Genomic DNA, 18,918 nt, shown 5'->3' with positions numbered 1-18,918 from the left:
GAGCTCGGGTTGGACGAACACGCACAGAGTCTCCGGGGCGCGCAGAAAGGGAGGAGCAGGCGTGATCTGGCGCGCGCGCGCGCGCGCGCGTCTGGAATGACGCTAAAGGAGCAGAAGAGTCGGGAGGATCCAGTGGGTAGAGTGGTTCGGCCAGGTTTTTAGGTGGGCGGTGCGTAAGGCCGCTCTGGGCACAAAGAAGCCCATCTCACTTGGCCCGCTCGGTTCCCGGAGCGGATCCGGGGCAGGAGGAGAGCGCCGGGTCAGAGGCCACCGCCGCCGCTCCCGGGGGACTCTGCCCGCCAGCCCGCAAGCCCGCGCTTCGCGGGCCCAAGCCGCTCAGGGTAAGCGAGCTCGCGCTTACCAGAGAGGAGCGTGAGATGAGAGAGTGTGGGAGGCCAGCGGGGACCTGTGGAAGGAAGGGGAATGGGGGCGTGAGTGAGGGGCAGGGAGTGTGAAAACAGAAAAGGCCCATCGAATAGTGGTAATAATACCACCCACTACCACACAATAATAATATTCTAGTGTTATGTGCCGGGACTTTATAAAGCACCTTGTATGCTTCATTCTCTTAACCTTTACTACAGTCCTCCGAGGTGTATGTTATTGACCCCATTTTACAAGACCGGAAAACTGAGGCACCAGAGAGGTTAAGTAACTTCTGCAAAGCCACACAGCTAGTTGGTGGCCTGGGTTCGAACGTAGGTCTTTCTGGCCTGAAAGCCTGTAATTTTAATATCTTTGCTTTGGGGGAAAAAAAAAAAAGCTGGGTACATGGGAAGGGGTGGGATGAGTGTTATTTGGAGAGGGAGGGTGATCTCGAACGGGAAGAGAATGATGATGGCAGACAGTGTAAGGGAGAGGACCTGAGTTTGGAACCTTGCGGGTCTCCCGCTTCTTGGTTCTTTTGGCCGCACAACTTTTCCTTGCCGTTTTGTGTTTATGAACAGAGCTGTTGCTCTGGAGGCCTGGACCACATGGTTGGCTTTAAGAACTGGTTGAACTGCGGTTCAGTTCAGGATAGTTGTCCTCGGACACTGTTTTGGGGGCGGGAGTGATGGAGGACGGCGGGGGCCACCATGTATAGAGAGGACCCTCCAAGCTGCTGCCATTTCTTGTAACTTGCTCCTACTTCCTTTACCATCTTCCTCTGCGCGGCAAAGCCTTTGTTCAATTCCCTAGAATGGGGAAGTGATGTTTATTGTCTCCTTGCACACTTAGGCTTAAACAAAACAAAACCGGAAAAACCAAACATTCTTTTCCTAAGCAAGACGTGGTCCTCTGGATTGCTTGCAGAGAAAGCTTTCGGTTGGCCTTATTCGTAGTTGCTCTTTAGAGCTTTCCTGAGTAAATAGGAGCTTTGTTTTGGAGAAGTTTATACTATAGGTCAGCAAGAGCGATCTGCACGGATTTTACTAGCAGATCAGCACAACGCAGGGACCTCAGTAATTCCTGTGTGTGACCTTTCCTTCTTGAACAGTCCAGTGTTGAGAAACAGCAGGTATCAGTGCTTGTATTTTGCTTTGGTATAGAGTGGAGTAGCTTGTGTGATAGTCAGAGTTTCATAGAGTGGAGTAGCTCAAGTGGGAGTCAAGGTTTAATGTCAGCCTGTGAGGGAAACTTTGCATGTGATCATGGTTATCCTTAAACATTCCTTAGGAAGGCGTAAAGTTACAGATGGACATTCTGCTTCTCAGTAAATCTAGCAGTTTTTCCTTCAGCTTTCAAACTTGTTACTGCTTGCAACCCAGATAAAGTAATTAGCTTACGTTTAAGGCCTGTATTGCACAAATAAATGTATTTGAATGGGGTAGAGTCCTTCCATATTGTGAGGTTTACTGTGCCCTGCTGGCACTGAGAGGCATAAAGGAGGAAGACTAACTAACCAAGGAGAAGAGTATGTTTGTGATTCCCATCTTGGGATCCTTCTGGATCATGTGCTCACTGAGTGGAAAGCGGCAGGCAAAACTGCTGGCATCATTTATTGTTATTTCTCTCCTCTTTGTCTAGCATATCCAGTAATTTATGCTAAGCTAAATATGCATAATGTGATTCCTTTTCAATTTTTGAGTGGCACTGCATTTTGGGATTTGCAAGCAATTTCCCCACAATTTTTCTAGATAAGGGTTTGGTGCAAGGATGTTTTATGTATTTTTGCCAGTGGTCTGCACTTGTGTTCCATATTTATCAGATATGTGTAACAAGGGTCAGCTTTTTGAAAGTAGCTTAGCTTTTTTTTTTTTTTTAAGGTTTTATTTATTTGAGAGAGAGAGCACGAGCATGGAGGAGGGGCAGAGGGAGAGGGAGAAGCAGGCTCCCTGCTGAGCAGGGAACCAACAATGCGGGGTTGCGTCTCAGAACTCCGGGATCAGGATCATGACCTGAGCCGACAGCAGATGCCCAATGGACTGAGCCACCCAGGCACCCCATGGCTTAGCTTTTTAAAAAAAATTTTTTTTGGAAATGAAAGTCATGATAGTGCCTTTTAAAATTAATGTCTCTGAATTTCAGTTTTCTTATCTGTAAAAGATAGAGGAAGATACCACTGTACAAAGTTGTCATGAGATTTCTCCACTGTGAATTTTGAAGCAGAACCCCATATTTCGTATCATATCACCTACATCTGTTTAACATTATCTCTAAAAGATAAGGACTCTTTTTAAAAAAACCATGACAGGGGAGCCTGGGCGGCTTAGTCGTTGAGTGTCTGCCTTTGACTCAGGTCATGATCCCGGGGTCCTGGGATTGAGCCCCACATCAGGTTCCCTGCCCAGTGAGGCCTGCTTCTCCCTCTCCCTCTGCCTGCTGCTCCCCCTGCTTGTGCTCACTGTCTGTCAAATAAATAAGTAAAATTTTAAAAAAATAAAAATAAATTTAAAAACCGTGACAATATAACACCAAAAAAAGCAAAAAACCCCCAAACAAAAAATCAAAACCAGCAATTGTTCAGACTTTTGTCTTGAAAATGTCACTTTTTTTAAAAAAAGTTTCTAACAGTTTGTTTAAAGATCTAATTAGGGTCTATAGATTTTGATTGGTTGATAAGTCTCTCGAGAGTCTTTTATTTCTTAAAATTTGTTGAAGAAGTGGGGTTATTCTGTAGTTTCCCACAGTAGTTCCTGGATTTTGCTGATTGTCTTACTGTGGTATCCTTTAACAAATTCCTCTGTCCTCTTCATTTCCTGTAAACTGGTCTAGAGGTTTGGTCAGATTCAAGTTAGATTTTTTTTAAAAAAGATTTTATTTATTTTAGAGAGCATGAGCACGGGTGTGAGGCAGGGGAGGGAGTGGGGACAGAGGGAAAGGCAGAGAATCCCAAGCAGACTCCCTGCTGAACAGAGAGCCCACGTTGGGGTTTGATCCCAGGACCCTGAGATCATGACCTGAGCCAAAATCAAGAGTGGGACACATAACCGACTGAGCGATCCAGGTGCCCCTCAACTTAGATTTTTTTGGTAAGCGTAATTCATTGTGGTGATGTGTTCTGTCAGGAGGCACATGATACCTGGTTGTCTCTTTCTGTGGTTATTACAGCCATTGTGATATTTTAACAACTTTATTGAAGTATTATTTACATACTATAAAACCTAGAGTTCAGCGATTTTTAGTAAATTTACAGTTGTGCAGTCATCAGGTAGTTGAGTTTGGTAACCTGTCACCTCAGTAAGATAACCTTACGCGATTTACAGTTAATGCCCATTCCCATTCCATCGCTGTAGTCTACTTTCTGCCTTTATAGATTTACCTTTTCTGAATATTCCATATAGATGCCATTATGATTATTGCCTAGATCTGTGAATTCTTTAGGAGCTACAAAACAGTGATATTCTATCATTCCATATTCATTAGCTTTATAACTTCTATTAAAAGAAACTTCAACTCTTTAGTTACTTAGTACAATTTATATAGGAAAGACAAGATACATATTTAAAAAAATAAATTGATTAACCAGCATTCTCCATTGGTGACCAGTAGAGTTTATTTTCTTAGTTTTTAATCTATGAGTTCAGGGGTTCCTGGGTGGCTCAGTTGGTTAAGCATCTGCCTTGGGCTCAGGTCATGATCTCAGGGTCCTAGGATTGAGGCCCCCTTGCCTCCTGCTTCTCCTTCTGCTGCTCTCCTTGCTTGTGTGCTCTCATTCTCTCTCAAATAAATAAAGTCTTAAAAAAAAAATCCATGAGTTCATAGTGAACTGTCTTAGAAGTTTGAAGACATTGTAGGGACTATTCATAATGGTGTTTATATTATCTATATCTTTTCTTTGACCAGAGGGAGCCTCTTCAGATTATTTCCTGAGTTCTTTTGACACAACCTGAAGAGCTTCTGAGCTGGGGAACCTGGTTCTGATGGTTTAGTGTAAATACCTAATTGTCTTCTTTATAGGCCTGCTTTTTTCTGCTTCAAGACCAAAGGCATTTTTTTTTTTGCGTGGGTCCCTTTTGCTGCTTTGCTTTTATGGAAGTGTCTTCACAGTCATACCCACTTTCCCTAAAGTAGTTTATGGTTGTGCTTGAAATGACACCAAAAAGGAAGTACATTGTTTAAGTTAGGAAAATAAGGAAGTGAAGTGGTACTGATTTAACATTAATGGGCATAGATATGGCTTTGTGCCCTCCTTCTGGGGAAAACCTTAAACCTTAAACACAGTTTAGAATCTAATCAGAGTCCTAACATTTTCCTAATTATGGTCATATCGTGGAATTCACTCCACGCTCAGTTTGAACTTCTGCCCTTTTCAGATGTTCTTTATTTGTTAATTGGCAAGCCTTTAATTCATGCCCATCGTGTACAGGACTGAAATGAGAAGAAATGGAATCTACCTTTAAGAAGTGTCCACTCATATTTTTTAGGAAGTTACCACAGTCTACTTAAGTTTCAGAGTAATTATAGTCAGTCTATTATAATTTCAGAGAAACATCTCTTGAAGTGTTGGGTACCTTGAATAAATGGAATCTTTTAGGGTTGCCGACAAACCAAAAGATCAGTTTCTCAGAATTTTCTCAGAGAAATGAAGACATTTGAGAATGAGAATTTTGTTTTGATCTAGATTCTTACTGTTGCATCTGCCTGTCTTGAAAGTAGGAAGTAAAGATTCATTTTACTGTTTCTAAGAATTTTCCTCTGGATGTATATCTATATACTAGAGTCCACTCTTATTATATTGAGGAGCTATGTGGTGGGGTTGCCCTTTTAAATAAGGCCTTTATGATAAGCTCCTTTTGGTCTTTTTATAACTAAGCATCACATTATTATAATAACAACATTACTCCGAAGCTGAATCATGTTGAGTTTTATCTTGCAGAATACTGTTCTCCTCTGTAGTTTCCTCCCAGAACATGCACTATAACTCATTATGCTTTCTGGTTGAATTATTTATACTTGCCAACTTCTCTATTCCTATTGTTGAATTGCTTAGTTTCTTTATATTATTATGTGTTTAAGAGTAGACATTCTTATTCTTATTCCAATTCTTATTTTCATTGTGGTGGTTGAAGTTTCAAATTAGCAGGTGGGGTTGGTTTTTACCACTTGAATCGCTCACTTCATGATCTGTTTGCACAAATCTAAAGAGGCCCTATATTAAGTTAGTCAATTGCCTGTAGTTATATTTGACTTTTGGATTGTGGAGAAAAAGAATTTCCCTTTTATAGGGGCCAGAGGGAGGAGTCCCACGACCATATTCATTATGTAGTTGTTAAGACTTACATGTGAGAGTTTAGGTCTACATTCTTTCAGGCTTTCAGAGATCCCAGTACATTTAAACTGTCTAAAGTGATTCCTTTAAAAATGTTTCCATGATTTGGTCTCTGTGCAAAGTGATGTGAAAGTCATAGATAAGGGAATATTTGTGGTCACTGGGGTCTATTTTAGTCTTTAGATAGTCTGAAAAGGGCTCAAATACTGGTTTAGGGTAGTGGTTTCACTTCTGTGCTAAAAATTTCTTCAGCTAGCTTTCTTTCTTTCTTTCTTTTTTTTAAGATTTTATTTTTAAGTAATCTCTACACCCAACATAGGTCTCAAACTTACAACCCTGAGATGAAGAGTCGCATACTCTACCAACTGAGCCAGCCAGACACCCCAGTTTCTTTAGATTTCTTAAGTAGTTTTAGTTGCTTTGAGTGAAAGAATTGTGTGTGTGTGTGTGTGTCTTTGTTTTGACAAAGGCAGGTTTCCTCACTGTATAAAATGGAGAATGAATATAAATATAATAGTCTTTAATGTTTTAGCTTAAACTGATGAAGTGATTTTTTTTTTTATCTTTGTTTTGTTGACATTATGCCAGTGTGTAAATTTATGTGATTTCAAAATGTTTTTGTCTAGGTCAGATCATCCATCGGCTTACCCTCTCTAACAGAGTCAGCTGAAAGCGACCTCTCGAGTTTTTTCAAGATGCCTGCAGCACTTGTGGAGAACAGCCAAGTTATCTGTGAAGTCTGGGCCAGCAATCTAGAAGAAGAGATGAGGAAGATCCGAGAAATTGTGCTCAGTTACAGTTATATTGCCATGGTAAAGAGCTCAACTCTGTTTGACTACCTTTGCTATGGACTTAGGGGAATGTTCAGTGTGAGATTTTGAAAGAAAGGATTACACTAAAGCCATGATAGATTAAGCTTGGTGGAAGGTTGTGATGCTTTTATGAAACATCAAGGTACTCAGGGTGTCTGAGAAGGATGTAACCTCTAGCATCTTAGATTTTTTTTGTAATGTTACTTTGTGTTTAATAGGGTTTAAGGCAGAAGTTATGTCAGCCCAAAGGGCACATCTGTCCCGCAGATATGGTGAATTTGACGGTGTTTAAAAATTGTTTTTAAAAATTAGCCATCAGCATGTAAAAATTAAGAGATCTCTTTTAAAAGTCCAGATTTCTGGCATCTCTGGAAAAAAATGGGATGATCTGGCATTACAGAATCCACATTCCTGCCTGTATGGAGTGGCCGGAGAGGCAGGTGTATGTCATGGTGATATAAAGGGCCTCTTCTAGAGGAGGCGTGCACTATCTAGTTTGCCCAAGTCCCCATTACTCATAAGCAGTCAGTCTTTAGCCTCGTGTTTAAAACTGTCTGTGATCTTGTTCCAGGCTTTTTACTCAAAGTAAATGTAGCTATTGTTTTTTTCTGAATGGCTGTTTCATTTTCCTCTATTTGTATTTTTATTCATACAGTGTTCTCAACCTAAACTTTTTTTAATTCACTGTATATGGATGTAGAGTGTTCTTAATTGATCCGTAGTCAACTCCTCTTACTCACATCCTGCCTACGTTCTCCAAGTTGCTGCGCAAAACTTCATGATTCTAGTACTCCTTGTGTAGATAGATACTTGTGTAGATATCAATGAGATCAGTATTTTAATATAGGTATTTGTGCCCAAGCGTGGGTTTTGTCACATAACTTTTATAAATTAAGATAAAATTGATCAATTTAGCATCCACTGTTTTATGAAACCTTATGATGAGAGACCTTTTCCTTTTGTAGGACACAGAATTTCCAGGTGTTGTGGTACGACCAATTGGTGAATTTCGTAGTTCCATAGATTACCAGTATCAGCTTTTACGGTGCAATGTTGACCTTTTAAAAATTATCCAGCTGGGCCTTACATTCACAAACGAAAAGGGAGAATATCCTTCTGGAATCAACACTTGGCAGTTCAACTTCAAATTTAACCTTACGTAAGTGTCTGAAATATTTCTCAGTGTTATTCTTAGATCTGCTACATTTGTGCAGACTGTGATTTCTAACTGATTTTATTAATATAAAGTTTTGTTTCCATTGAAACCAGGTAAGGGTTGGGCACAGCAGTCAAATAGAAGGAATAAGGAATCTCAGAAAGTAAAGTCCCTCTTAAAGAACTCTTACAGGTCAACAATAAAAAGACAACCCAGTTAAAAATGGGCATCAGATTTGAATAGACATTTCTCCAAAGAAGATATAGATAAGGCTAATAAACCCATGAAAAGATGGTCACCATCATTAGTCATGAGGGAAATGCAAATCAAAACCACAGTGAGATACCACCTTATACCCACTAGGTGGCTGTAATAAAAAAGACACAACAAATGTTGGCAAGGGTGTAGAGAAATAGGACTCTCATATATTGCTATTGGGAAAGTAAAATGGTGTAGCCTCTTTGGAAAACAGGCAGTTTCTCAAAAGGTTAAACATAGAGTTACCATATGACCCAGCAGTTCCACTTCTAGGCATATACCCAAGAGAAATGAAAACATACATCTGTATAAAAACTTGTACTTGAATGTTCATAACAGCATTATTTGTAAAGGCCCCAAAGTAGAAACAATCCAAATGTCTGTGAATTGATGAATGGATAAAATAAATATGATATATCCATGCCATGGAATGTTATTGGACAGCAAAAGGACAAGAGTAGTAATATATGTTATACATTGACGTGTTTTGAAAACATGCTAAGGGAAAGAAGCCAGATACAAAAGACCATGTATTGTAGGATTCTCTTTTTATGAAATGTTCAAAATAGGCAAATTGATAGAGTCAGAATAGGTTAGTGGTTGTCTAGGATGTAGGGGAGGTGGTGAGATTATGGGGTGGTGGGGAGTGATTGCATAATGGGTATGGGTTTTCTTTTGAGGTGATAAAATGGTTTATGATTGACTGGTGGTGGTTGCACAACTCTGAAAATACTAAAAGTGATTGAATTGTATACTTTATTTTAAAAATTTTTAAAAAAGATTTATTTATTTGAGAGAGAGTGTGTGTGCATGGGGGCGGAGGTGGAGGGGAAGAAGAGGGAGAGAGAGTCTTAAGCAGACTCTGTGCAGAGGGTAGATAGAGCCTGATGCATCTCATGACCCTGAGATCACGACCTGAGCTGAAACCAAGAGTCGGTCACTTAACTGACTGTGCCACCCAGGCACCCTGAAGTGTATACTTTATTTTAATTTTATTTTTTTAAAAGATTTTATTTATTTATCTGAGAGAGGGAGAGAGAGATCACTAGCAGGGGGGAGGGGTAGAGGGAGAAGCAGGGTCCCTGATGAGCAGGGAGCCCGATGTGGGACTCCATCCCAGCACCCTGGGATCATGACCTGAGCCGAAGGCAGACATTTAACTGACTGAGCCAACCAGGCACCCCAGAAGCGTATACCTTAAATGAGTAAATGGTTAGTATGTGAATTATAGCTTAATAAGGCTGTTTAAAATGAAAAAGTAAAGTTAATTCTCCAGTTAGGAGATGAATTGCAGTTCTGCCATTTTTCAGCTGGGTGATTTGGGGTTAGTAATTTTACCTTCTGTAATTCAGTTTCCTTATCTGTAAAACAGGATTATTATTATCTTTTACGATAGAAGAAATAAGGAGATAAAGAGTAGATGTTAATTAAGGGTAGTTGAAACTGAAGCGAATTTTGATGTTTTAAAAATATGGTAAAAAATATGTAACATAAAATTTACCATCTCAACCATTTTTAAGTTTGCAGTTCAGTAGTGTTAGAGTATGTTTGCGTTGTTGTGAAGCATACTCCCAGAACTTTCTCATCTTGCACAGTGGACACTCTGTACCCCTCAAACAACTCTCCTTTTTCTTCCCCAGATCTTGGTGAACCACCATACTACTTTCTGTTTCTATGAATTTGACCGTTTTAGCTACCTCATATAAGTGGAATCATACAGTATTTGTCATTTTGTGACTGGCATATTTCACTTAGTATGATAGCCTTAAGGTTCATCCATCGTGTGGCATATTGCAGAATTTCCTTCCTTTTTAAGACTGAATAATATTCCATTGTATATTTAGACCACATTTTGTTTATCTGTTCATTCGCTGATGGACATTTAGGTTGTTTCCACCTCTTGACTGTAGGGAGTAGTGCTGCCATGAACATGGGTGTGCAAACATCTTCACAACCGTCCTTTTCATTCTTTTGGATATATACCCAGAAGTGGGATTGCTGGATCATTTGGTAGTTCTGTTTTTAATTTTTTGAGGATGATGTAATTTTGTTTTTTTTTTTTCCCTAAGAGAGAGAGAGCACGCGAGAGAGCTTGCATGAGGGGGCAGGGGAGGGTTGGGGAGGGACAGAGGGAGTCTGCAGTTAGTGCGGAGCCTGATGCAGAGCTCATCTCAGACCCTGAGATCATGACCTGAGCCAAAATCAAGAGTTGAATGCTTAACTGACAGCCCCCCAGGTGCCCTAGGATCATGTTATTTTTTAGGGGGAAAATTTAGGGGAGACTATCATTTTGCTGATTGTATAAGGTAGGTTTAGTGTAATTCTGATTGGGCCACAGTACTTGAGTATTGCTTTATTGAACAGCACCAGGAGCATTTGATGGCTCAGGGATAATTTTTTGATTGTTCATGTGCTTTGGAGATTTGTTTGACGTTCAGGAATAATTTGGGGAGATAATCTGCATCTTTAACTGCATTTTTTTTTTTTTAGTCCGTCACCAAAGCCCGTTATTTATACCTTAATGGTAATTAATACACAAATGAAAATAAGGGTTGTTTGTTATTGTAGAGTTTATGTATGTGTTTAAAACAATGCTTCTTTTAGGTGAAACAAAACAATGATTCAACACTGGTTTTAATTTAGTAGAAAAAAGTAAGATTGTGTTTTTTTTTTCCAGTTGTCTGTCCTAAGTTTATGTGAAAAACAAATGAAAAAACACTGAAATCTAGTGGAAAAAGAGTTATAGAATTTATTTCCCTACTTTTGCGACACGTGGTATTATAAATATTCCTCTGTTTAAATTGATGGATGTATCTCTACAGTGGAATATTATGCCAGAGTTGCAAAGGATGTGGTATATCTATGAGCATTGGTCTGGAAAGATGGTCTGTGCTGGTAGATACAGGGATGGAGGTGTGTATGTGTAGGTAGAGAACATAGTCTTCAAGGATATATAAACTGAGTTATTTTTTTTTTTTTTAAGATTTTATTTATTTATTTGACAGAGATAGAGACAGCCAGCGAGAGAGGGAACACAAGCAGGGGGAGTGGGAGAGGAAGAAGCAGGCCCACAGCGGAGGAGCCTGATGTGGGGCTCGATCCCATAATGCCGGGATCACGCCCTGAGCTGAAGGCAAACGCTTAACCGCTGTGCCACCCAGGCACCCCTATAAAATGAGTTATTAACAGTTGATTCTGTTTTTCTGTAAATGATGGGGAAATGTGGATCTTTTATAATTAAGAAATTTATTTTGTGGGGGCAAGTCTCACTTTTCCATCAGCCACAGAGATAAGATTACTTTGCATGCTTGCTGGAATACTGGAAAGAATGAATGATCTGTTCTTAAATTATGAAAGCATTTCAAGAGTACTTGTTCTGTAATTATAAGGTGATGTTAATATTGCTGCCCACTACTTCTCTTAGATTATCTACCAGCTAAGAAGTGAATACCTTCTTTTTTAGAGAGGACATGTACTCCCAGGATTCCATAGATCTCCTTGCTAACTCTGGACTGCAATTTCAGAAGCATGAAGAGGAAGGGATTGACACATTGCACTTTGCAGAGCTGCTTATGACATCAGGGGTGGTTCTCTGTGACAACGTCAAATGGCTTTCATTTCATAGGTTAGTACCAGATAATGTGTATTTCTCTTGCTTTGGGAACAGAATTGCATTCTTATGTTATTTCTGCAGTCCTATTGGCTATCTTCTTTTGGTCACTTATGAAGCAGTTACCGAGTTCAAATGGTAACTTGCCCATGTTGCAGTTTTTTAAAAAATACTTTGGAGCTTATACTGGTTTGTTTCACACAGTACTGGGCTCCATCATGTGGCTATCAGTGGATACATTTCAAGTGGAAAGATGGTGACTGGGGGGATCAGAGCACTTGATCATCTTTTTCTTGTCCTTTAAATGGCTGGCCTAAAGTTTATGATGAAGAAAACTGTCATTTGAAACCCCTTGGGTTCTCTTCTATGTCTCTCATATTAGTCTGGTTTGTTGTTATTTTAGGGAAAGTTCAGATTACAGTAGGGTAAACTACTTGGAAGACTGAAAGTTACTCATGAGGTAGCACCATTAAGTTTTGAGACATGAAGCCGTTGAACTCTGGGGCCTGGTAATTGCTGCTTTTTCACCTCATTGCCTCATTCTCTCCTATAGTGGCTATGATTTTGGCTACATGGTAAAGTTACTTACGGATTCTCGTTTGCCAGAAGAGGAACATGAATTCTTTCATATTCTGAACCTTTTTTTCCCATCCATTTATGATGTGAAATACTTGATGAAGAGTTGCAAAAATCTTAAGGTACACAATATTTTTCTTAATATTAGTAACAATAAAAAAGACAAAACAGGCTTGTCATTTTGCTTTATCACTATTTTTAGAAATTAAATTATTATTTATTTATTTATTGCCACTTACACATTCTTCAGTGCCTGCTAGGTGCCAACATTGTGCTGGAGTGGGTGTATATAGAGTTGATTGGCACAGGGATTTGTGTGGTGAACGTCTTTAATCTGGGCATGAATGGGGCCCTCTACTTCTCTTATTCTGAGGGAGACATTCTTCACTACGGTCCACAAACCTAGTGAAACAGTTGGCAATGTAAGGTGTATATGTAGTTAGGGACGGGGTCTGTAGTGTACCAGACCTCAGAGGGGTTCTTAACCCTCGATAGTTCAAGAACTCAGCACCCTAATAAACTGTTGACATAAGAGGTTTTCTGTCTAGAATTGGATTGGTATTTATTATTTCCTCAATTTTGTTTTATAGCTGTTAGGACTTTAAAACAGGGCAGAGGTCTGACACAATTAATGATATATAAAAGAAAGGAGTGAAAAGTGAAATATAACACAGTATATTGTTTGGAGGGTTAAAAAAGGGGATATTGCTGGCATAAGGTCTTAGTAAGTGACCTGTTCCCAATTATCATCACCAAAAGAATTAAACTAAAAAGTGGAGTTGACTCCAGTAGAGGAGTGGTGGGTCTGAAATATTGTTTTCTTTCCATCTGCAGGGTGGTCTTCAGGAAGTTGCCGATCAGTTGGATTTGCAGAGAATTGGAAGGCAACACCAGGCAGGCTCAGACTCGCTGCTGACAGGAATGGCGTTCTTCAGGATGAAAGAGGTAAGGAGGTGTGGGTTATCTTTGTGGGCTGAGATTTATTGAAAATTTATAGTTCTGATGGAAGTTGATGACCACTTTGAAAGCAGTTGTTTGGCTTGTTTGTTATGATGTTCAGTATATTAAATGTAGTTTGGGAGGCAAAGACATCCTGAAATGGAGGCTTCTTAGCATATTCAAGTCTAGACATGTGCTTGTTCTTAGCAGTTCTCCTTCTTACAATGATTTGCTTTTCTTCTGATTTCTCTAATATGAGCACATTTGTTTGAACACTCACTTTATGCTTAAGTTCTGTGAATTGTCAAATGTCTGGCAGCTAACATACTCCGTGACAAGCTGAAGGGTTTTCTTCTAAGATCAGGAACAACACAAGCATGCTCACTCTTGCCACTTTTTTTAAAATTTAATTTAATTTTTTTTAAAGATTTTATTTATTTATGTGACAGAGATAGACTGCCAGCAAAGAGGGAACACAGCAGGGGAGTGGGGGAGGAAGAAGCAGGGCTCCCAGCGGAGGAGCCCGATGGGACTTGATCCCGGAACGCCGGGATCACGCCCTGAGCCGAAGGCAGACGCTTAACGACTGCGCTACCCAGGCGCCCCTCGCCACTTTTATTTAACATAGTATTGGAAGTCCTAGCCAGAGTAATTAGGCAAGAAAAAGAAATACAAGGGATCCAAATTGGAATTGAGGAAGTAAAACTGTCACTATTCTCAGATGGCATGATATTATACATAGAAAACTCTAAAGAGTCCCCCAAAAAGTTCTTAGAACTAATAAACAAACTCAGTAAAATTTCAGGATACAAAATCAGTATACAAATATCTTGTGTTTCTGTATATTAATAATGAGCTAACAGAAAGAAATCAAGAAAGAATCCCATTTATAATTGCATCAAAAACAATAAAGTACCTAGGAATAAATTTAGCAAAGGAGTACAAGACCTGTACCCTGAAAACTATAAGGCATTGATGAAAGAAATTGAAGAAGACACAAATAAATGGAAAGATACTTGGTGCTCATGGATTGGAAGAATTAATATTCATTTTTTTAAAAAAGATTTTATTCCATGAGCAGAGAGAGGGCCGGGGGAGAGGGAGCAGCAAACTCCCCATTGAGCAGGGAGCCCAACATGGGGCTCAGTCCCAGGACCCTGGGATCATGACCTGAGCTGAAGGCAGACGCTTAATTGACTGAGCCACCCGGGCGCCCCTGGAAGAATTGATATTCTTAAAATGTCCATACTATCCAAAGCAGTCTACAGATTCATTGCAATCTCTCTCAGAATTCCAATGGCATTTTTCACAGAAATAGAACAAATGATTTTAAAATTTGTGTGGAACCACAGAAGACCCCAAATAGCCAAAGCAGTCTTGAGAAAGAAGAACAAAGCTGGTGGCATCGTGCTCCCCCGAGGTTCCTTTGGCAATGTCTGGAGACATTTTTGGTTGTCACAGTCTGGAGCAGCAGAGGGGAGGCGCACTCCTGGCCAGGGACACTGCTGAACATTCTGCAGTACTACAGTACACTGGACGGCCCCCCTCCATGCCCCGCAACAAGGAATTATATCCTGCCCAGTAGGGCCAGGGTCGAGATACCCTGCTGAAGTGCATAATATCCAGTATCTCACTTGTAACAGCCCACTGTTATCCTGTTTTAAAGATAGGGAACCATGGCTGAAGGACAGTTGAAGATCACACAGTGAGTATAGAGCCCAAGCTCTTAAGCACTGCACTGCTTGTTAAAGAGAAGGGAGGAGATGGAGGTGGCTGGACTAAACAGCGGCAGCGGCCCACGGACCCTGGCAGTAAAAGAACTCACGGAGAGTAGAAGTCTGTTCAGAAAGGAGAGCCTGTATACTAAGAAAGGAGCATGAAAAGACTATGTAGAGGAGAGGTTTGGAGCCTTTCTTTATGAAGTTACTTTCTAGTTGGGTAGATTTTCAGGGCTTTGAGACTGGGAGGTGCTGATGTAGTGGTGTTGAGACTTGGCGTGACTCTTGGCGGGATTCTCACCATGGGTTCTCTGTCCTATCCTGCAGTTGTTTTTTGAGGACAGTATTGATGATGCCAAGTACTGTGGACGTCTCTATGGCCTAGGCACAGGAGTGGCCCAGAAGCAGAATGAGGATGTGGACTCTGCCCAGGAGAAGATGAGCATCCTGGCGATCATCAACAACATGCAGCAGTGATGGCGGCAAGCCTCTGCAGGGCGGGCCTGGTCCCAGAGTGGTGCTTATGTGCCGACTGTGTGTACTTCTCTTCCTCCCCAAGAGAAAACGCTTCTTTTGAGCAAACCGCACCTACCATCTGCGATGACAGAAAGACTTTTGTTGTATTGAAGACAAAAGATGTCTTTTAGATCCAGAAGAGGGGAGTTTACTCTGAATTTGTAAACAAGTCTTCCCTGTTCCTCATCCCCAAGCCTCTCCAGTTGCTTCCTGCCACCAGCATCCATGGCTCATTTGACACCTTTTTAAATATCCAGGACAAGTCAGAAACAGACTAGTAAAATATATATAACTCTTTATCTGTTGTCATTCTTTTTCTTTTAAATCTTGCTACTCTCTGAGGATGAAGACTTTTGATGTGATTCTCAGCTGAGGGCTTCCAGGGACAGTGGAACAAAATGGTGCTTTTGTGAAGTGGGTTATAGATGTCTTTCCCTTCCCTTTTTTTTTTTTTTTTTTTTGACCTTTCTCTAGGACATTTACTTTCCTCACACTTTGTTAGTCTTGGATTACGTGCTATTTTGTGGAAATGAATTAGTACTGAAATTTTGAAGACCGGTAATGAAAACTTTTATTAAAAACAAAATTCTTCTGAATCTGTCTACCCTTGTATTCATGAGGAACTCCAGAATGGGTATTAAGTTAACCACTTTATGCGTCTTTAAAGTCTGGTTTCATTGTGCCACTGAGATTTGCTGTCACATGTCTATCATTTGAAATCATTTTAAGTTTTAATATAAGAAAATATCCTGGATTTGCTCCTGAACGAAATAAGATCAGAATTTTGGACCATAAGTCTTATATTTTCAGTAATGTGATTTCAGATGGTCATCTGTGTTTTTCCACGTCTGTTTGTTCTCCCTGCTTTTCCTTTTGGCAAACCTGAGGAGAAGTTAGGGAGACTGAGTATGTGAGTACCAGGAATGTGAGTCTTTAACAAGTTAATAGTGGTACATGTAGACAGGGCAGTAAGGAATTTGGTTAGAGTTCTCTTGGAGTAATATCCCACAACTGGGGTAGGAAGCTCAGGACTGTGATTTTTTTTTTTTAAACTAGTCATTTAAAAAGTACATTGTATTGTTTTTTGAATGACTACAGTATGGACAATTTAGGAAACCCAAAAACCCCTTTGAAATGGTCAAAATGAAAACTGGTAACTCACTGAAGTGGATGAATAGTCTTACATTTTAAAAGCTTATGAAAACTCAATTCCAAATGATTCGAAAATGTCAAGTATTATAAACTTGTATTTAAGATGCTTGTAAATATTATTTATGTTTTTAATTTTGTAAAATAAAGATTTCTTTTTAACCACTGGCATGAAGGTTTGGTCTTTCATAGCTATTAATTGCTGACTGTAGAAGATGGTCATTTGCAATCAGTGACTAGAAGCATCTCACCTGTCCCCAAACTCTTGTCTCCATATCCCACAAGTTGGCTTGCATGTAAAATGTCTTACTTTATAGGAAGTTTTTTTTTCTTTTAAGATTTTATTTATTTGGGAGAGAGTCTGAGCAAGAGACAGAGACCACAAGCAGGGGCAGAGGGAGAGGGAGAGGGAGAAGCAGACTCCCGACACAGAACTTGATCCCAAAACCCTGGGATTATGACCTGAGCCACCCAGGCATCCCTGTAGGAAGTTTTTAATGACCAACTGTGTAAATGGAATTGTCTCTTCACTTCATAATCCCCAACTGATTGTCCAGCTTTACTAGAAAAACTAGTTTTAATTCTGTCCTGGGATCACTCCGTTACATTTGGTGGATTAGCTTGGTAATTAGTGGACTTTTAAGACAAACTGAACTTCGGTACATAGCATTGGCTCCAGACTATTTCCAGCCCTTCCAGTTGGCACAAAACAAGGAGTCTGAAGAAGTCTGGTATAGGAGCAGATCTAGGCTTTTCACTGGGATGTTCACATATAGGAAGAGAGGTATTTATCACTGTAATTTGTGGTAAAAATAACATAGGTCAGGGTCAGTGGTTCTCAGCCAAGTTCTTTGGCATGCTGGTGACTGTGGGGCCTGCACAGATGTCCTTAATTTTTAAAAAGATTTTTTTATTTGAGAGAGTGAGTGAGAGAGAGTGCACAAGTGGGGGATGGAGCAGAGGAAGAAACAGACTACCTGCTGAGCAGGGAGCCCGACGTGGGGCTTGATCCCAGGACCCTGGGACTATGACCTGAGCTGAAGGCAGACACTTAACCAACTCAGCTACCAAGGTGCCCCCAGATGTCCTAAATTTAGATTCAAATAGGGAATTTGTCTTTGCCACAGTTGAGGAAAGACTTACATGTCAGGAGAAATACTGAGATGAAGGGTTGAACTCATTGGTGAGTGGAGGGTCTGGTCATTGCATGTGAGGGATAAGAGTTTATTAAAGTGTTGCTAAAGAAAGGGCACAAGTCTAGTAGAATTGGCAGGAACTTTATATACATATATATGAGCACATGTAGGGCTTTGTAAGTGGTTATGCTCAGAAAGGGATGGTCCTGTAGAGAGTAACCAGAAAATGCTAATTATGGGGTGAATTCAGGCCCCTCCACATGAATTGCCAAATGTTCTCAAATTTGTGTTCTGCTAACCCAGTAAGGTTGACTACCAACTACAAGCCTGATTGCCAGCTAAAGCTGCTGTGAATGAGCTCAGTTTGAGTCTTTTAAGTCTAAGCTATTAATGAATAGTCTTTCAATTTCCTAATTTATTCAGTCCATAAGTTTCCATTGTATACCTCCTAGATACTAGACACTGTAAATAGGTGCTAGGGATAAAACAGCACATGGAAGACATAATGTCTACCCTCATTGGAGCTTACAGTCTGTGTTGCCAGAGTACATAATTCACAAAAATATAATTTGTGAGCTGTAAAGTACAGGACACTGATGTCCTTTAGGTTGAGGTTCAGGGATAGTCTTTTGAGAAGGGACATTTAATCTGACATCTAAGAGATGGGTAAGAATGGACCAGGCAAAAGAACAATGTGGGCAAAGCTACTGGGATGACAAGAAAACTTGGTGGGTTCCAGCAGCCTAAGAGACCAGTGTGGGTGGAATCTAGAAATAAGGATGAGAGTGTAAGAACAGGAGGCCAAGAGGTAAACAGTAGGATCAGGCAAGGGCCTTGGAAGCCCTGTAAGATGATCTTTTTTCCACTAACAATGGAAACATTGTTTTAACAGGAAATTGGTAAGATTTGATTTGTAATTTAGATTTGTAATTGGTATATAAAAAATGGTGAATCAGTAATAAGAGCAGATTGAGAGAGACCGTGGGAGGTGAGAGCAAACAGAGGGTTTGGATTGGGTAAAGGACCAACACTAATTTTTCATTTGCTTAGTAATATCGACTTGGAAAGCTTGAGTCGACTCCTCAGTACTTTGACTCTTTGTGGTTCTGATAATTAGGGAGATAGAAATGAAAACCATTTATTATTTATTCAAACTGGAATGGCTTAACCACATTATCTAGTATGGGAAAGAGGAGAGGAGTTTGGGAGGAAATGGAATCGTGTCACTTCTGGGTAGTTTCATTGCTTAGCTGTCAAGTAGTAACTTTTGTTCTTACCAAAGCAGTAATCGAGGAGTGTGTAGGTATTCCTCCAAGCACAGATGACAGTTCTGATAAATCACGAAGGAGTTTAGAA

At 40.1% G+C, this 18,918-nt stretch overlaps 1 protein-coding gene across 2 annotated transcripts; it reads left to right on the top strand.

Moving 5' to 3' along the window:
- On the top strand, nucleotides 1-16,588 carry CNOT8 (CCR4-NOT transcription complex subunit 8). Of its 2 annotated transcripts, none has more exons than XM_034656819.1 (7): nucleotides 1-341; nucleotides 6,319-6,504; nucleotides 7,470-7,663; nucleotides 11,382-11,543; nucleotides 12,082-12,226; nucleotides 12,939-13,049; nucleotides 14,710-15,082. In XM_034656819.1, exons 2-7 carry the CDS (start codon nucleotides 6,388-6,390, stop codon nucleotides 14,725-14,727), a joined length of 747 nt encoding a protein of 248 aa, XP_034512710.1. In that variant the 5' UTR covers nucleotides 1-341; nucleotides 6,319-6,387; the 3' UTR covers nucleotides 14,728-15,082. The 2 variants fall into 2 exon arrangements, with proteins under 2 accessions (XP_034512710.1, XP_002917216.1); XM_002917170.4 differs by lacking the exon at nucleotides 14,710-15,082 and adding an exon at nucleotides 15,089-16,588 and having other exon boundaries at nucleotides 4-341.
- The last annotated feature ends 2,330 nt before the right edge of the window (nucleotides 16,589-18,918 follow it).

The sequence above is a fragment of the Ailuropoda melanoleuca genome, chromosome 3 (assembly GCF_002007445.2).
Source record: "Ailuropoda melanoleuca isolate Jingjing chromosome 3, ASM200744v2, whole genome shotgun sequence".
Lineage (NCBI taxonomy): Eukaryota > Metazoa > Chordata > Mammalia > Carnivora > Ursidae > Ailuropoda > Ailuropoda melanoleuca.
Note: the sequence above shows the minus strand (reverse complement) of the source record. Positions and strands in the feature narration are given on the sequence as shown.